This window comes from Fukomys damarensis, unplaced genomic scaffold, assembly GCF_012274545.1.
Source record: "Fukomys damarensis isolate Sample0158 unplaced genomic scaffold, DMR_v1.0_HiC HiC_scaffold_1, whole genome shotgun sequence".
Lineage (NCBI taxonomy): Eukaryota > Metazoa > Chordata > Mammalia > Rodentia > Bathyergidae > Fukomys > Fukomys damarensis.
Window position 1 is genome coordinate 10,653,818 of NW_022900913.1, and position 17,770 is coordinate 10,671,587.

Sequence of the window (17,770 nt, forward strand, 5' to 3'; positions counted from 1 at the left end):
TCATCATTGGGATCTATATATAACTTATCAGGCTCTTATTTTTCCCCATTCCCCAGCCTCCCCTTAGCCCCTCCACCCTTCCCTGTTTTCATGGTTTCCATGTTTTTCCTTTTCACGTATTTTTCTTTTCCCTTTTTACCTTTCTCCTACCCCTCCCACTTCCTCTACTCTTTCAGACTTCTTCTTCCTATTGCACAATATCAATTATACATATTAATCCTTATTTACACTTTTGCTTTTTCACACCAGAGAAACTATTTGGTATTTATACATGTGTAACTTACTAATTTCACTTGAGTATGGCCTCAGTGTGCATCCACTTAGCTCTAAATCTCTAGTTTCTCGTTCTTTATGGCTGAGTAGTACTCCATCCTATAAAACAACCAGATGTTCTTTATCCAGTCTCCATTTGATGGGCAATTGGGCTGTTTCCAAGTTTTAGCTATTATGAATTGTGCTGCTATGAACATGGGTGCACATGTATCGCTGTGGTATGATTCTTTTAATTCTTTTGGGAAGATGCCCAGCAGAGGAATAGCTGGGTCAAATGGGGCTTCTAATCCTAGTTGTTTCAGCTATCTCCATATTGACTTCCACAGTGGTTGCACTCCCACTAACAATGAAAAAGGGTTCCTATCTCCCTATAACCGCACCAGCATTTGTTATTGGTTGATTTCTTGATAGCAGCCGTTCTTTCTGGGGTGAGATGGAATCTAAGTTTTGTTTTCATCTTCATCTCAAATCATTTTTTCCTTGATTCTGTTGATACAGTGTATTATATTTATTGATTTATGTATGTTGAACCATCCTTGCATCCCTGGGATAAGTCCAACTTGGTCAGGGTGTATGATCTTCTTGATGATCTTCTGTATTCTTTCCTCCAGTATCTTATTGAGGATTTTTGCATCTGTGTTCATTAGTGAGATTGGGCTGTGGTTCTCTTTTTTGGTTTGGTCTTTCCCTGGTTTTAGAATCAAAGTAATATTTGCTTCCAGGAATGAAAAGTATTCCTTCTCTTCAATTTCATTGAAAAGTTTAAAGAATAGTGGCTATAGTCTTCTCTAAATGTCTTGTAGAATTCATCAGTGAAGCCATCAGGACCTGGGCTTTTCTTTGTTGGTAAATTTTTAATTACATTTTCAGTTTCACTGATTGTAATTGGGGTGTTTAGAATTTTTATATCTTCATTTAACTTTGATAATTCATATATATTTAGAAATCTGTGCATTTCTGCGATGTTCTGCATTTTATTAGAGTACAGTTTCTCAAAGTAATCATTGATGATTCTCTGGATTTCTGATAAATCTGTTATTTATGAATTTACCATTTTCACTCCTAATTGCATGAATTTGAGCCTTTCCTTTTTTTTTGATAAGGTTGGCTAAGGTTTTATCAATCTTATTTATTCTTTCAAAAAACCAACTCTTCAATTCGTTGATTTTTTTTTTTTTTTAATCATTCTCTTGGTCTCTATTGCACTGATTTCTGCTCTGATCTCTATAATTTCCTCCCTTGTGTGAGCTTTGGGTTTATCTTGCTATTCTTTTTCTAGGAGCTTAAGATTCACTATTAGGTTGTTTATTTGAGCCAACTCTGTTTTCCTAGTGTGGGCTTTCACTGCTATGAATAAAACTGCTTTCATTGTATCCCATAGATTCCTGTATGTTGTACTGGCATTGTCATTAAATTGTAAAAACTGTTTAATTCCTCCTTTAATTTCTGCTGTGACCCATTGGTTGTTCAGGAGAGTGTTACTCAATTTCCATGTGTTTGTGAATTTCTTATAGTTTCTTATGCTATTGATCTCCAGCTTAATTGCACTATGGTCTGATAATATATATATATATATATATGGGATACCTTCAAGTCCTTTGCATTTATTTAAACATGTTCTATGAGCCAGCATGTGGTCTATTTTGGAAAATGACCTGTGTGCAGCTGACTTTGTGGGGTGGAACACCCTGTAGACATCTATTAAGTCCATTTGTTGAAAAGCTTGGTTCAGTTCTAGTATTTTGTTGTTGATTTTTAGTCTAGATGATCTGTCTATTTGTGACAACGGGGTATTGAGTTCCCCCACTCCAATTGTATTAGTGCTAATTTGGTGTTTCATGTCCCTTCATGTTTGTTTTGTATAGTTGGGGGCATTAGCATTTGGTGCATATATTTTTATGATTGTCATCTCTTCCTCTTGGATTGTTCCCTTTACAAGGATGTAGTGACCTTCTTTGTCTCTCTTAATTAGTTTTGATTTGAAATTTACTTATCTGTCAACAAGATAGCTACCCCTGCTTTTTTCCAGGTTCCTGTCACATGGAGAACTGTTTTCCATCCTTTTACTTTCAGTCTATGAGTAGCTTTTTCAAGTATGAGTGTTTCTTGTATGCAGCATATTGTTGGATTTTGCGTCTTAACCCATTCTGCCAGTCAGTTTCTTTTGATTGGTGAATTGAGGCATCGACATTGATGGTTATAACTGATAAGTATTGACCTATCATTGTCATGTTATTTTCCTGTTGTTGGTTCTTTTTAAACAAAATTTCTCCCTCTCCCTTTTAATTCTTGCACATTGGATTTGCTCTGTTGTGCCTCGTGGAGGTTTTGCAAAACTTTCATTGTCTTTTTCTAGGATATTTAAAAAAATTGCTTGGAGTGCTGGTCTTGTGTTTTATTCTTTTGCACCATATAAAAAAATGAAATCTTATAGGTTACTGCTAATGAATTCTTAACAGTGTGCATTGTAAGCCATGAATATGAGTGAATTAATCACTCTTGATCTCACGACATTTTAAAAAACATGAACACATTTTTTAATGTAATAACTTGCAGAAGTCTTTGATACAAAAGAGGTTTTGAGGTAAAAATCCAGTACTTTTTGGTAAGTTTTAACATATCTTTCACTGTTCTTTGGCTGTAACTAGTACCTTGTTGAAAGACACTAGATACTCTTCCTCTAATTTCTAGAAAAACTGATTAGTATTTCTGTAATTCTAGGTTTAAGACACTGCAGCAAGACCAATTGATGGTTATTCTTTGTATCTGTTTCCATGAATGTTTTCCCTGCGAGCCTTTTTTACATTTTTTTGGGTGGTGCTGGGGATCAGAGTTGGGGCCCTGTGCTGGTGGTTGCCACTGAGCTGCAGCCCTATCCCTCCGTAAGAACCGTAATTGATAGCCTTGTCCAAGTAGCATCTATGTTAAACCATGAGGAAGGCCATCATGAAAATGTCCCTGTGTCTTGTTAATTTTCTTGTTTAACTTTATTGTTTGCAAGTGCTCAGGTTCCCATACACTTCTTGGAGTAGAGAGTGTAATCTTTTGGTCATGGTATTATTGTCCGTCATCTGTGGCAGAGCCAAACCCACCCAGAGACCTGTATTCCCTGATTCTACTTCTGAGTCTTCAGTTGAAGAGCAGTGTGGCAATTGAAGCAGTTTGTGTGGCAGAGTCAGAAGACAAGAGTTTTAGTTAGTATGGGTGATGGCTGAATACCTCTGTATCTGCTTCTTAACGCCTCGTATTAGGTAAGATTTCTTACAGACTCTGCAAGCTCATTTGCTGACCCATGTGTCTAGACGCCAGCGGGGAGAAGACAGAGGAGGGAAGTTGCCCTTCTTGGTATGGCCCATCAGTTCTCTTTCTGCATTGATTCCAGGTTGTCTTTTTCCTTTCTGTAGATGTTTGACTGGATCACACACAACAAAGGCCTGTTTCTAAATAGCTACACAGAGATTGGGACCAGCCACCCCCATGCCATGGAACTTCAGACGCAGCACAATCACTTCGCTATGAACTGCATGGTAAGCTATCAGCAGAACAGGCCAATCCTGGCATGTGAAAGCATTTTAGCAAACAGGAGATACTGCTGTTCATAGTGTTTTGAATGATTTTTGACAAAATAAAACCATTAAATACCAGTATGGAAAATTTAAAGAAATCAACAATTATTCTCATTTGGTTACAACATATTTAAAAAGCTGTGATAATAAGAATCTAGGGGGCTGGGGATTTAGCTCAGCCATTTGGTGACCTGCCTTGCAAGCGCAAAGACCCAAGTTCAATCCCTGGTACCAAAAAAAAAAAAAAAAGAATCTGGGTTTCTGCTCTTCTAATGTAGGGAACGACACATTTCCGTATGTATGTATAGGCTGTTTAGTCTGTGGGCCACCCAGCCTCTTTCTGTGTATTGAAGAAAAGGAGGAAGTGTAATGCACCGACTGGGACAGTGTACTTGGGATGCAAAAGTAATGCAGGAAAATGTAACAGCATCTCAAGATGAGTAAGTCCCACCAGTACTTCCCACCATAGAGCCATCTACGTGGACAGTTCTTCTCTAAATCCTCTCTAGGGTGTCTTGTGTTCCTCCTAATAGTCTATGTAGATGGCCTTTTATTCTTTAAGGATTCAGAGAAGCAAGACTAGTATAGGCAATCATTACCACTTTAAGAAGAGGGAGAGAGGGAAAGACTTCATAGGAAAATGGGACACATTGCTTCGAACTTAAAGGATGCTAGTTAGAATGTTAACACCACCATGCAGGCCAGTATGGTTCAGCCCTGCTGACTCTGGTCACAGCCCTCTCACAGAGTATTCCCTCTCCCTGCCTCTTCAGGATGTGTGGTCAGTTGATGATTGTAGCCCTGAAAAAAGAGCTCTCAGCCTGAGACCTGTGCTCTCTCCAGGATGGGGCAACTCCACTAAGTTCTGGTTTGGGTCAGAAATAGAGAAGGAGGAAGAACAGAAAGAGATGCAAGAAAGGATGAACAAGTGACTCCTCAGGCTCTCCATCCGGGTGGGCTGCAGACACCTGCGGGGCAAGGGGATTGGCTGGCAGGGCCCAGCTTTGAGGCAGAGGGTGAAGGGCTCAAAGGGCCGTGGGAAGGGAGGAAGATGGGACACTACGACAGCTTAGGCAGTTAGAGAGGGGTGAGAGTAGGAGGTGCCAACAGGCAGCTGCCTTTTGGGGTCCACAGAGAGACACAGTGTGGTAAGACAGTTACAAAAACGGTAAACTTGTGACGAAGAATAGCGTGGGACTTGTTGAAGCTGTGCTCGTCCCTGAGCGCTCCAACCTTGGGTACTGAATCTAGAGAGTGTTGAAAGAGAACTATCATGCCGCGAACATGTTTTGCAAGAAAAAATAGACTTTTTTGTTTGCTTATTTTTTAAGGCCTCTATCCTTATTTTTTCACTAATTTGGTAGGCTTGAAGATACAAATTTCATCAGAATAGAAAAGCTTTATTTAAAATTTGAACAGCATCATTATGATTTCACCTCAATTCATATTCCTTTGAGAAGCCATAGATTTTCTGTTGGCATCAAAAAGATGACTTGGGCTTATGTAGAAAGGAGAGCTTGTTTTCACACAAATAGCCTTTGGTTGCCAAGTACATATTTTTTAGTTTCTCAGTTCTAGTTTAAAAACTGAAACCTTGGGTTCCTCTGGTTCTGCGTGACTGCTTGTCAGGAGGCTTGCCATCTGGCTCCTTGTCAGTCTTTGAAGCCAACAAGTGAGTAATAGTGTATTTGTGTGCACCCATTTGTGTATTCAATGGCTTTGTGCTTGCAGCTAGTTGATTTATAATTTTACAGTTTTAAAAATATAAACTGGAACCAAAACTTAGGGTTTCTGGAAATCCAGAGAGCAGTTATATCTGTTATATACCAGGTGATTCGTCTGTTAAAAATAGGGAAACTGTCAGTAGTCTGCTTTAGAAAGTGCTACCTGGGTTTCTTCGAAAGGAGCCTCTCATTTGCATTCTGCTAACAAGCCTGCTGCTTCTGTCTTTTGCAGAATGTGTATGTAAATATAAACCGCATCATGTCAGTGGCCAATCGCTTGGTTGAATCTGGCCACTATGCCTCTCAGCAGATTAAACAGATTGCAAATCAGCTGGAGCAAGAATGGAAGGCATTTGCAGCAGCCCTGGATGAGCGCAGTACCTTGCTGGACATGTCCTCCATTTTCCACCAGAAAGCTGAAAAGGTCAGTGTCCGGAACCCCAGCCCACCAAGCGGTAGTCAGAGTAGTTCCTTCCAGTACAAAGTTTTAGATTAGATTAGTAGTTTTCCACTAGGGATGCTCACCTTGTATAATAAGCTCACCCTGTATAATGCTGTTCATTTTCACTCCTCTCCCTCTCCCATTCGCCGTCGTCTTCTGTCTCATCAGTGCTGGTCCTTTGCTCATACCCTAGGCATGTGCACAGGCACAGGCACTTGCTGCCTCGGCAGGCTGTGCTTGCTTGGGCTTCCTTCCCCTCGTGGTCACGAGTGATCCCCTAGCTCCAAGCGCCAGCTTCTCAGCGGTACTGTCCATTGGAGGCAGGCGGACAGCGGTGTGTTTGTTTTCACAACATCAGGAAAACATCCCTTCCAAAAGGCTCTTCTGCCCCGACACATTTCCCTGAGGAACCCATGTCTCCAGGTTTGGGGTGCACATCCGTGCCCTGCTCCAGGGCCAGGGAAGCAGCAAAGCCAGTTTTTTGTCCTCTTTGTCCTTGGAGGCTTTGCCAGCAAGGGCTAAGGTTGAACATGGCTTTGGGTTATGCAGTTTGCAGTGCCTTTCACAGCAGTTAAATTATACAGATCGGAGGCTGGCTTTGCTTGCTGTTATTTCAAAGTAAGAGGTGGCACATAATGCACTGTGACACTTGCCACACATCTCTGCTGAAGCAAACCCACCTAAGCAGACACATCACGAAGGGAGCCACAGGAGAGGGGCTGCTCACAGCTCACACTTCACTGAAGGGAGTGTTCTTCTTGAGAAGTAGGAAAGTGCCAAGGAGCTCGTAGCTGCTAGGAGACTGATCTGGCGAAGAACAGTTACTTGATTTAGAAGGAAAAATACTGGTGTAGCTTTCTCTGTGATAATTTTGAGGGAGCGCACTGCATTCTTGGGGATTGACACTGATGCTTCTAAGAAAGAAATAGTTTTTCTTTCATCTAAATCCAGTCTCTGTTGAAGAGTGAAGTCATCAATAAAGGTATGATAGAGGCCCCAGCTTGCCTGGGACTCTGGCAAGGCCGTCAGAATGTTGCACAAGGCACTAATTAGCAGTGATCTCAACTCAAGAGAACTTTATAGTGTGAAGCAGGGGAGGAAACTAGTGGAATGTAAAGAGAAAAAAGTCTTAATAGTGTTGTATAAAAGTGTGAGTGAGGACTTTCAGGTTACACTGGTAAGGATACTTCTGCTCATTAATCTTATAAATTTAACTGATTATAGGATACAAGATAAGCAGAAGTCCAACAATTTAAAAATGGCTTTTTAAAGTAACGAGAACTTCCTTTAGCATGAAAAAGCACCCTGTTCTTGACTTCCTGGCCACCTCTGATCCTAACTGTATTGAACACTGATGTATTTGATCATCTGATGTTATTGTGATTGGAAAGTTAAGCTGTGTGGTCCATGCGTGTGTCATCTTTAATAACCGTGTGGGCTGTGACAACTTCATGGATCTGGAAGGTGTGCGGCTTGGCAGTGGGCCCTGGAAAGGTATGCTGAGATAGCAGGAATGTATTTGAAGCCAGACAGGCTGCTCAGATGACGGCAGATAGTCTGAAGCACAACACAAAGTGAGCTCTTTCAGGAATATGATGGGATTCAGTATGGTGAATAAACCAGGAGAAAATTGTCAATCTGACCTGCCTTAAAAATCATCTAGAAATGTGGCTGTCATGAGACATTTCCCTGAATGTTTTATTATTAAAAATTTCAAACATGCAGCAAAGTTGAAAGAGCTGGGTGTTTTTATTTGGATAAAAATGAATGACTGCAATTTATAGCTTGGAGAGAGCTAAACTGGAAGCAGGCATAATTAAAGAGAACTTTATGAGTCCTCTATAAACTACAATAGTCCCCAGGCATCTCTGTGCGTGGAAAATGGCCCGAGAATCCAAGTCTGAGTTTAGGGACAAAGCATCCTGATGCAGAGGGGGCACAGCATGTGCTCTGGATTTCATTCTGGACACCCCATGCATGTACCTGGGGCAGTAATGCCTCTGCCAGATGTTTCCTTAGCTTAAATGCAAATGTGTTGAGTGTCTTCTCCATCACTGAACAACAAAAAAAGTTTTTTTCAGTTGTGCTGACAGGAAGAAATCATATCCACTGAAGTAGTTTCCTGTTCCCAAGGGAGCACAGGAACAGGTCTGCTGCATTCCTTGTTTCGAGGTGCTGGCCTGCACTGCGTGCTCATTCTGTTTTCATAGCTTAGCCTGGAAAGGATGATAAGCTTGGCTGCCCTTGAACCCCATCAGAAATTTTCACGAGGAATTTAGATGTGACTGAGGACACAGTGCTGAAACGTGCCTGTTGTTAGTGGTCTTGCTGAGAGAAGTGGCCTCTCTGTAAGGTTTCAGCTCCTGGTTGAGCTGTGCAGCACTGCACCTCCATGTCTGGTGCTCTTGTGTTAGTGTTGTGTATGACCTCATCATCTTACCCCTCATGCTTAACACCGGATGAGTGATACCTCATAGATGTGATGCCTTCCAGAGAGGTCTCCACAGTTCTCTCTCACCTCTTCATCTCCGCTGATGGTACGGGCTCAGAGTATTAGTTTGCAAACGTGGAAATGTGGTGACAGTGCTGTTGATCTTGGTAGATGCCGTCAAGGGCCCCCAGCCTTCACTTACCTTGGTAACCATTTGATAGACCTTTTATGACAGCAGTCTTCCCATAGTGAGGCTGGCCTTGAACTCAGGTCAGTCTTTTGCCTCAGCCTCCCTACTGCTGGAATTACAGGCCTCACCGTGCCTGGCCACATTACATTTTTATGAAATATAAAAAGTTAAAGAATTAAAGTGAATTGATTTTACTATACCTTAACATTTCCAGGTTTTACTGCTATAACAGTAATCCAGAACCGCACAGCCTTGTTTGATAGCCAACAGCCACATGTGGCCATTGAATCCACTTAAAGTCAAATAAAATTAAGAATAAGATAATTTGAAAGAATGGAATTCAGTGAAAATTAGGTTCCTCACTCACAGTATCCACATTTCACGTGCTCAGCAGTAACAGGTTGCCAGTGGGTCTGTAATGGTGCAGGTACACATTTCCACCATCACAGGACACTCCTATGACACTCTGCTCACCTTCCAAGTGAGACACAAATTTGATTACCTTATTTTGGCCATGACTTTAAAGGCTTTCTGTACTTTGATAATAGTGCAAGATGAAGTAACCATTAGTATTTGTATAGTTCTTTAACATTTACATAGCTCTTTAAATAAGATCTTATTTCATCCTTAAATCATCTTCAAGTAGAAATGAACTGGTAGTCTAATTGTCCCACTCATCTATACATGGGAGGGATTTGCCTGTGATCCCAAAGCTGGAACTTTTGGTCTATGACTAGGTCTTTCATTTCCTACCATAGGAAGAGACAATTGTATAGTTACATTAACATTCTTTTTTTTTTGGTACCAGGGATGGAACTCAAGACCTTGGACTTGTGACCCTCATTAATATCTTTTTAAAGTTCACTTTTTTTTTTCTTTCTTTCTTTTTTTTGGTACCGGGATCATCAGGTCCTTGCACTTGGGAGGCAGGTCACCGAACCGCTGAGCTAAATCCCCGGCCCATTAAAGTTCACTTTTCATAAAAATATAAAGTTAACATTTACTATAACATAACATACATGGTCATTATCATTTGTATTGTTTTTATTTAAGTTTGGGTTCAAATTCAGAGGGAAATAGTAGTGCTTTAATAATTCCTTTTTTACTTTCTAAAGCAAATAATACACATGTAACTTTCCATTTTAGTCTTATTTTACTTTGTGTATATGTATATATTGTTTTCATGAAAGCTTTTATTTATAGCACAGGTCCCATTGTTAGTTTGTAGTAAAATCAAGATTCTCATTGAATAGAAAGGAATTGGGATAAAAGCATAATGAATATTAATAAAGAATAATGTCTTAATGAAAGCAAGTTTAAGGTAGCTAGAGTAATATTTTAGTTGAAACTGAGCTTATCTAAGTTTCTATATTGGCACTCTCAGGCTCATTCACCGTGAAAATGTCCCTGGGCTGATGAGGTGGGCGACACTGGGAGGCAGTGGAGATGATGGGACAGAAAAGAAAAGAGGGCACTGTTTTCTAGAAATGAAAACGAAGTGAGAGGAAAAGAGAGAAAAGATCTCTGAAGTTTGAATTCGTGAGTGTGTGTGTATTTTTAAACCAGTTTCCATTTTGCCAAAGAGGAGAAAATCATGTTGAGTAAATATTTTAAACGTTCATATTTCTGGAAATGTTCACCCCTTTGTGTCATAAGTCACATGTGCCCAGCTGAGGCTCCTCCCTGGAGGTGAGTCGGGTGGAGTGCGAACCCTGTCAGGGTGAAGTTTGCTGGCTGTGGCAGACCAGGCAGGAAAGTCAAGGGGCTTCCAGGTTGGAGATTGCTTTTTCAGCCCATGGGAAGGAGAGGAGGAATGTTTAGGAAAACCAGTCTATTAATTATTCAGCATTTTTTCTAACAGACGTGTATAAATCATGTCCCTTCTCATCTGCTTCCTGTTTGTACATTGGCTGACCCCGGTTTCTTTTACTTTCTATTCAGCAGCACTTAAAGTCACCTTTCTGCTCAGCCTCAGAATCTGTCTCCTCTGTTCTGTGCTAGGGATTGAACCTACAGCACTCTTACCGCTGAGTTCCATCTGCTAACTGACACATGGAAGCTAATACTAGTTTTTCAAAGAGAGCTTTATTGTGTGGTCAACTGGCAGAGAGGCCAGAAGCTGTATATGAAATCTGCCTGTTTGATCAGTTGGTATTGGGGAGTTTATAGGAGTGCAGGGAGCGGCTTGTTGATTGGATAATGAGAAGGGAAGTTTTATAGTTCTTTTGCCCAGGCATAGGCAGTTACTGTACCTCTTCATAGTTAGGTTGGGCATGGGGAATTTTGAGTTTGTGCTGCTGAAAGATCATTACTCAGACAAGCCAGCTTCTCTGTGTGTCCACTCTTGAAAAGCAGGTTTCAAACCTTCCTCGAGTGGATTCTGAAGGTTTTTCTTGAAAAAAGAATTTATGCACTTTGTTATTTACAGAATTTGTGTCCAGGCCTTAACTAATTTTAGTTGCTTTAAAAGTTGGAGTTGAATATGATTTTAATAGAGTGATTTATCAGTCTGACACTTCTTACTAAATTATGAAATGCTAGCCTGTATAACTAATACGTGTTTGTACTATGTTCGATCAGGAGCATTTTTATTTCTTTTTAGGAATATGTTGTAGCTCCTGGGGTTGAGTGTTTGGCAGCAGTCGTTGTCCAAGAGCAAATTAATCACTGACTCAGCTGATAATTTATTAATGATGATGGTTAACCTCAATCAATTCGTATTTGAAAAAAGTTAATAATGGAAGAAGAGTGATATAGAACTCAAGAATAATTAATTAGTCATCTAAGCTAACCTAACTGAAATTCGTAGAACACAACCCGAGAAATATGCTTAAGTAGTCATGTATGTAGTATGGGGGGGGCAGAGCTGTGACTTTATTACTGCTTCCCTTGCCTTGAAGATATTGGTAAGATGCCATAAAACAAAGCAATGCAAGTATTCCCCAGTGCTTGGAGTGGTTTAGTGGTGTTTGAAGCCATCAGAAGGAGCCACCTGCTATCTGGTGACATTGCTGCACAGATTGGTCTTAAGCACTAACACATACATAGATATTTTTGAGTCAGCATTAATAATAAAGGAATTTTCATAAATAATTGTTACCTAGTTGACTTGTCTACTCTAAGGCCATACAAATACCATAACTAACTAAGAAATTACTCTCATTATATTTCAAGAGAATTACAGCACCTTTCCTGTCTGCTTCTCAGGTATCGTGTTTTAAAATAGCTGTCCTCTGCATTCCCTGCTAAATATAAGGGCCCTTGAGGAACTGGAGTGAAAGAGGTTAAAACCCAGGGAAGTGTGTTGACAGCTATTTGGCTTAAGTGAATTAGCTACTTTAATTAGGCCTTCTGTGCTTGCCTTTGACTCTTAACTGTGATGGATTCTGATAACATCTCCCTAGGAAATTTGTCAGTGATTTATCCACTATTGATGAATCCTGAAGATGTGGGTGGCAGTGGGCAAAATTGAAGCAAAATTGAAACTATAGTCAGTAATCCAGGATGGCAGTGCAGCTTGGACTTCTTTAGTTTATATGCAAATTGGAGAGATCTAAACCGTGGCTCTGCCTATTTAAGCCAGTCTTGAGGGTCACAGCTGAGCAGTTTTAGGTGCCTTTACCTGATCTCCCCTTAATTCCTGTGTTAATTTCCTCTGAAAAGGATAGAAAAGTGGTCTGGCTGCTTTCCATAATGTTAGGTACATGATTTCAGATACCCTGGCCTTTTCCATTGGTGTTTTAATGTGAGAGGAAAAATAAGGCTGCATCCTGCTGCAGAGTTGTAGTCTCACTGAATTGGGGCACAAAGAAGGGATTAGAAGGCAGGGAGAGATGTGAATTCAGACGTGGATTGGAAGGCTGACCAGGACACCTCGACAGACAGCAGGGCAGTGTTGCTCCAGAGCCATGCCCCAACCCCTGGATTACTGAAATCTGAGGTTTTTGTTAAAAGGCAGCTTCCTGGGCCTGTTGTCAAACCTCTTAGGGATGAAGTCCAAGACTCACATCAGACTTGAGAGCTCACCTCAGTGCCATTTGAGATGCACATGTAACTATATTATATTTTTATAATCTCCCTCAACTGCCCTAATTTTCAAAACTGTCTTTTTCAACATAAAGTGACAATGATACAATGATAGAAATAACCCTCCTTATTTTTTAACCTAAGTACATGAGCAACGTGGACTCCTGGTGTAAAGCTTGCGGTGAGGTGGAACTCCCTTCTGAGCTGCAGGATCTGGAAGATGCCATTCATCACCACCAGGGGATCTACGAGCACATCACTCTTGCTTACTCTGAGGTAAGGGCTCATTGTACCTAAGTTGAGAGTCAACAATGTTTTTGCAATACAGCAGTAGAAGCTGGAAAAATAGAAGTTTTGACAAGCCCGGAAAAGCTTACAGACACTGAGTTAATCTGCAGTTGTCTCATTCAGCATTTGAACTTTGTGTGAGGGGAGTCAGGAACAGAGCCAAACACTTCTCATGGCTCCTTGGTCTTTGCAGATTTGAGTGTTTGTTCATAGTTTTACCTATTCAAGAGACAAATCATCTTGTCTCCAGTTGGTCTGGATTGCAGAGCTCACACTTTTTAAAAGTGTGTGTACTTGCTATTTGAGAAATCTGAGTGTAGCATTTTCTTTGTTCTTTTAGGATACATTACATTACTTAATGCATCCCTATGTTTTCTGCTGGCTTCTTCTCTGCTAGGCTTTGTTGTAAGAACTGTCTTACCTAAGGCTCACAGCTCTGAGGCATGTACTGTTATTGCCCTCCGCTATAAATGAGAAAACCGAGGCCCTGAATATGTCTTGGACAGGTCAGCAGCTGGTGGAGCTAGACAGATGCGTGAGTCCAGGCAGGCTGGCTGCACTCTCCTAGTCACTGCTCTTGACACCTCTGTGCCACGTGATGATAGAACACTGCGCTGTGTCTCGTGAACTTGCCCTGCAGACTGGTCAGCTGTGGATCGTGGTTATATTCGTAGGGATGGGGCAAGGGTAGGAATGCTGTGTGCTTTCTGTTCTGTACAGGTTCTTCCATCCTTCTTTAGTAGGAAGCATCTATAGTATTCCATGTAAATATTAGGGATATTGTGAGGCTTTAGTAAGAAACTGTTTGATGACACGTAGCAAGACGGCTAGGCATAAAGGAAAGAATAAATGCTTATTGGATTTGAATCAAAGTCTTCCTTGACTTGAACCACATCCACACTTGCCAGAGTTCCAGGGAATAACTGGCCATTTTCATTTTAGTCTGGTCTTGCTTGTACTTCCCTGACCAGCTGTCCCTCTCCATGACCTTGGGCCTAGGCCCCTCGACCCTCCATGTCTGTGGGTGAATTATGAGGTCACGCAAAGTGCTGCTCTGCTTCAGAATCGGTCAGCTGCTTCTTCCCATGAAATTAGATGCCTAGTTCTTTGCTTCTGTAGTTAAACTTTAGCCTAACAGGATCCCTACCTCCAGCACTATTTTATGTTTTTGGCAGAATTTTTTTTAAGTAAAATGTATTATGTTTCTTAAATTTTACATGCAGTGTTTCTTAGCTAATTTGGTCACCTAATTTATTAGAAACTGATCGCCTAGCTTAATTTATTAGAAACTATTTACGTAAGGATAGTTTTTTTCTATAGTGAAACAAAAAAGTTGAACAGATTGCTAATTTTTTATCACATTGATTTATGAGGATTGCATGAGTTCTGAACATCACCCATTTCTTTCCCCCGGTGCACCATCTCTGTGCATCATCTAATCTGACCTATGGTAGAAAAAGCGAATGACCCTGTTACATGTTCATGTCATGAAGCCTTCACTCATCTACTTACATAGTCCTTTTCTCTGGAGCTGCTCCTTGATTGCAGGAGGAGGCTCGTAGCCAGCCAGCTGCATGCCCATGCCTCTCCAAGATGGGCTGGAGTAGCTTTCATTCGCAAGATCATTGGCAAAAGCCAGTTCTACTCTTTGCTTCTGGGTCCAAGCAAGGGAATGCCTGGCGCACATCGGAACCCCCGTGAGCTTGCCAGTGTCACCTCACAGCTAAGCTGTTCAGTTCAGTCAGCCTGTTACCCTTGGCACTTGAAGCCAAGTACAGAATGTCTGATTGTTACCACTCCATTCTGTAAAAACAAGGTACCCTGACATGAGAACTTACCTCTACTGTGGTGCAGTTTTATTCAGTTTAAATTTCTAGTACTAATACAAATGATCTGAGGGGAAGTAAAGAGCCTTCCAGGCTCAAGTCTTCCACCTGTGTACGTGTTTGCAATAGAACTATAGAGACGAGACATTAATTTAAACTGGATAGACTGGAAAGAACTTTCAGTAGAACATAATTTTTACCTTTTGAATTATTTAAATTTTAAAATAATTTCAAGCCTTCAGAAAAGTGTTAGAGTGATACAAAGAACTCTTACATTCCCTGGACCCTTATTTCCAAGTTGTTTTATGGTGGTATATATATATAAAGTGTGCTTCTCTTTTTATTAGTACATGTTTTCAGTACATAATGTGCAATTCACTCTGCCCTCTTCCTCCTCATCTTTCAATATGACTGATCACTGTCTTATCCACAGACCCTATTTATATTTCTTCAGGTCTGCCAGAGTTGTCTCTGTTTCCTGATCCAGGATGCTGTCCAGCAGCATGCACTACATTTGGTTGACATGTCTCTTCTGTCTTCTTCCAAATGGGGCATCTTTACACCTTTTTTTGCCTTTATGTCTTTGATACTCTTATGTACAGGCCTTCCACTCTTAGCCTGATTCTCTACCCACCAAGTGCGTTCAGTCCTCCCCGTGGGCCATGCAGACCACCCTGTCTTGGTGGGTTTGTGTGCTGGTGTCATAACAGCAGTCCCCCACCCACCCTTAATGTCTGCAAAGTTTCTCCCACGTATAGTTACCATTGCAAATTGTTTTTACTGAGCATTTTGTGGAGAGACAGAGTTATGTAATACTGATCTCTGTTCCTCACTGGACTTTTCAAAACCTTAGCTTAGCTTTCACTGAGTATTCTGCTTTTATCTGTCGTAATTCTGATGACATTCACTTATGTCCATTATTTCTTACATATTTATAGACGGCTTTCTACCTTAAGGTAGAAGCACTTCTTCCTCACTCCCTCCTCTCCTTTACGCCCTTCCCTCTTTCCTTTCCTTCCCTCCTTATGAAATCTTACTTCTTCAATAAGTTATGGTCTCACATTCCATTTCAATGCCTAAATTGTCTGGATATGGTTAGTGGGTGCCCCTTTCTGTGCCTTTTGATAGTATCCTTTGAGCACTCCTGTATTTCCTGGTATATTAAGATGCTCCAGGCTTATTTTGTGCTCTCCCATCCCATCCCCAGGACTAGGCATATCATGGAATGGAACTGTTCCTTGTGTTGTTGTATGCTATGTAGGAAGTAAGACTACAACACTTGTTTGCTTAAGAGGAGTCACTGCCTCTCAGCCCTTGAAGCCAGATGGTCAGGAAACTTGGATGTGGAGATGTACCCACTCACCGGTGCACCTATCAGTCTGGGTACACACCCCACCCACACACCCACCCACCTGGTCATTTACCCGTTCACCCATCTACACACTCATCTGTCCATCCTCCTGTCCAACCACCCATTCATTCGTGTACTCACTCACCCATCTCTCCATTTACATGCTCACATGTACATCTAGAATTACTGTAATATCTATATGCGTCTATCTGTATTTTAAAAACATATTTCTACTGGTTATTCCATTTCTAATTCAGTACTACAAGGTTTCTTTCCTGCTTTTCCCTTTTTTCCAACAGCAAGAAGCCTGATTTCTATTGTTGTCAGTATGTTAACTTATTTGTTCAGTTAGTCTTCCAACTATTCAGTCTGGCTTCTTTTTTTTTTGTTTTTTTGGTACTGGGGATCTAACTCGGGACCTTGCACTTGCAAGGCAGGCGGCGGAACCACCAAGCTATATCCCTGGCCCTCCGTCTGGCTTCTTTACCTGCCCGTGTTACCCCCGACTTCCTTAGCCTGGCGCTGATGTCCCGCACTGTCTCACTTCCTCATCTTCTCCAGCAAAACTGTTTTAGTTAAGTGATGTTTGTTTTCAAAATCATTGTTTTAAAAACCCAGTTTCTCATATTCTTTCCCGTGAGATGGTGAGGCTGCTCTCACTGGGTTTCCCTGGGGTCTAGTGACTCTGATGCAGGTGATCTACGGATCATGTGGAGAAGAATCTCCTTCCTTGCTCTGGAGGGTGTGGGTCTACTGCAGAAGTGTGCAGCCCTCACTGTGTTCTGCGCATTCGGCCAACGCAGGGCCGTGTAGATGAGCGGGCTTACAGATGGGACCGGCTCTGCCTCTCTCTTTTCCTTTCCCTGCCTCATTCTTCCCTTCATCCTGTTCCTTCTTCTCTCCCCTTTTCAGACAATTTTCTGTTTAAACTGTGTCCGCAGTTTCTTGTCTTTGGTGTTGTAAGTTTGCTGTGGGAAGCCTTTCCAATATTTTTTTCAGAACCCAGACACCTGCTCTGCTCTGTTTAATTAGGCCTGTCCCATGTCTCTCCTGTTTGTTTGCCAGCGGCAGGAGTGTGCCTGCCTCCTGAGCACTTGCTGGCTGCAGCTTGCCAGGTGTGGGTCCATACCATTTGCTGTAGTTGGTCACAGGAGAGGGAAGAAGTGACTTCAGCCACCTGAGGTGACCTGCGGTTTAGAAACATCATATAGCAGTCATTTTCCATATTTTATTAACTAAGCCAGTCATCTACTGGTTATTTAGTATATTAAACTCATGACAGTGATTTTTTCCCCATCCCCTAAATACCATTTGAATTTCAAATGAGCCTCCATAGTGAGCGTCCATCTAATGGTTGTGGCTACTGCAGGCCAGGAGCAGGAGAAGGGAGAAGTGCGTGCCACATGGTGTGGCCTGTCCTGGCTCTGTGTGACTTCGAGCTTTAGTTTCTGCTTTGGTTTCTTTGTCCGTGAGTACACTGAGGTAGTGTGCACATCAACAGGGCCTTCTGATTTGCTGCCTGTGAAGCTGGCCAGTCTTCTCTCTTAAGGCACTGTATATAAATAGGTGCTGGTGTGGTTAGTGCTATTACCTGACAGAAACCAGCAAATGAACCTTCTCAGTAGTAACCTTGTTTAAACCACCTATCACCTA

The 17,770-nt window shown here is 41.5% G+C and overlaps 1 protein-coding gene across 2 annotated transcripts in view; it reads left to right on the plus strand.

Moving 5' to 3' along the window:
* Trio (trio Rho guanine nucleotide exchange factor) overlaps positions 1-17,770 on the plus strand; it is a 319,992-nt gene that overhangs the window by 135,410 nt on the left and 166,812 nt on the right. For both annotated transcript variants that reach the window (XM_010631520.2, XM_010631521.1), the window contains exons 6-8: positions 3,678-3,800; positions 5,796-5,987; positions 12,797-12,928. In XM_010631520.2, coding sequence (XP_010629822.1) covers positions 3,678-3,800; positions 5,796-5,987; positions 12,797-12,928 — 447 coding nt within the window. The remainder of the gene's footprint in view (positions 1-3,677; positions 3,801-5,795; positions 5,988-12,796; positions 12,929-17,770) is intronic.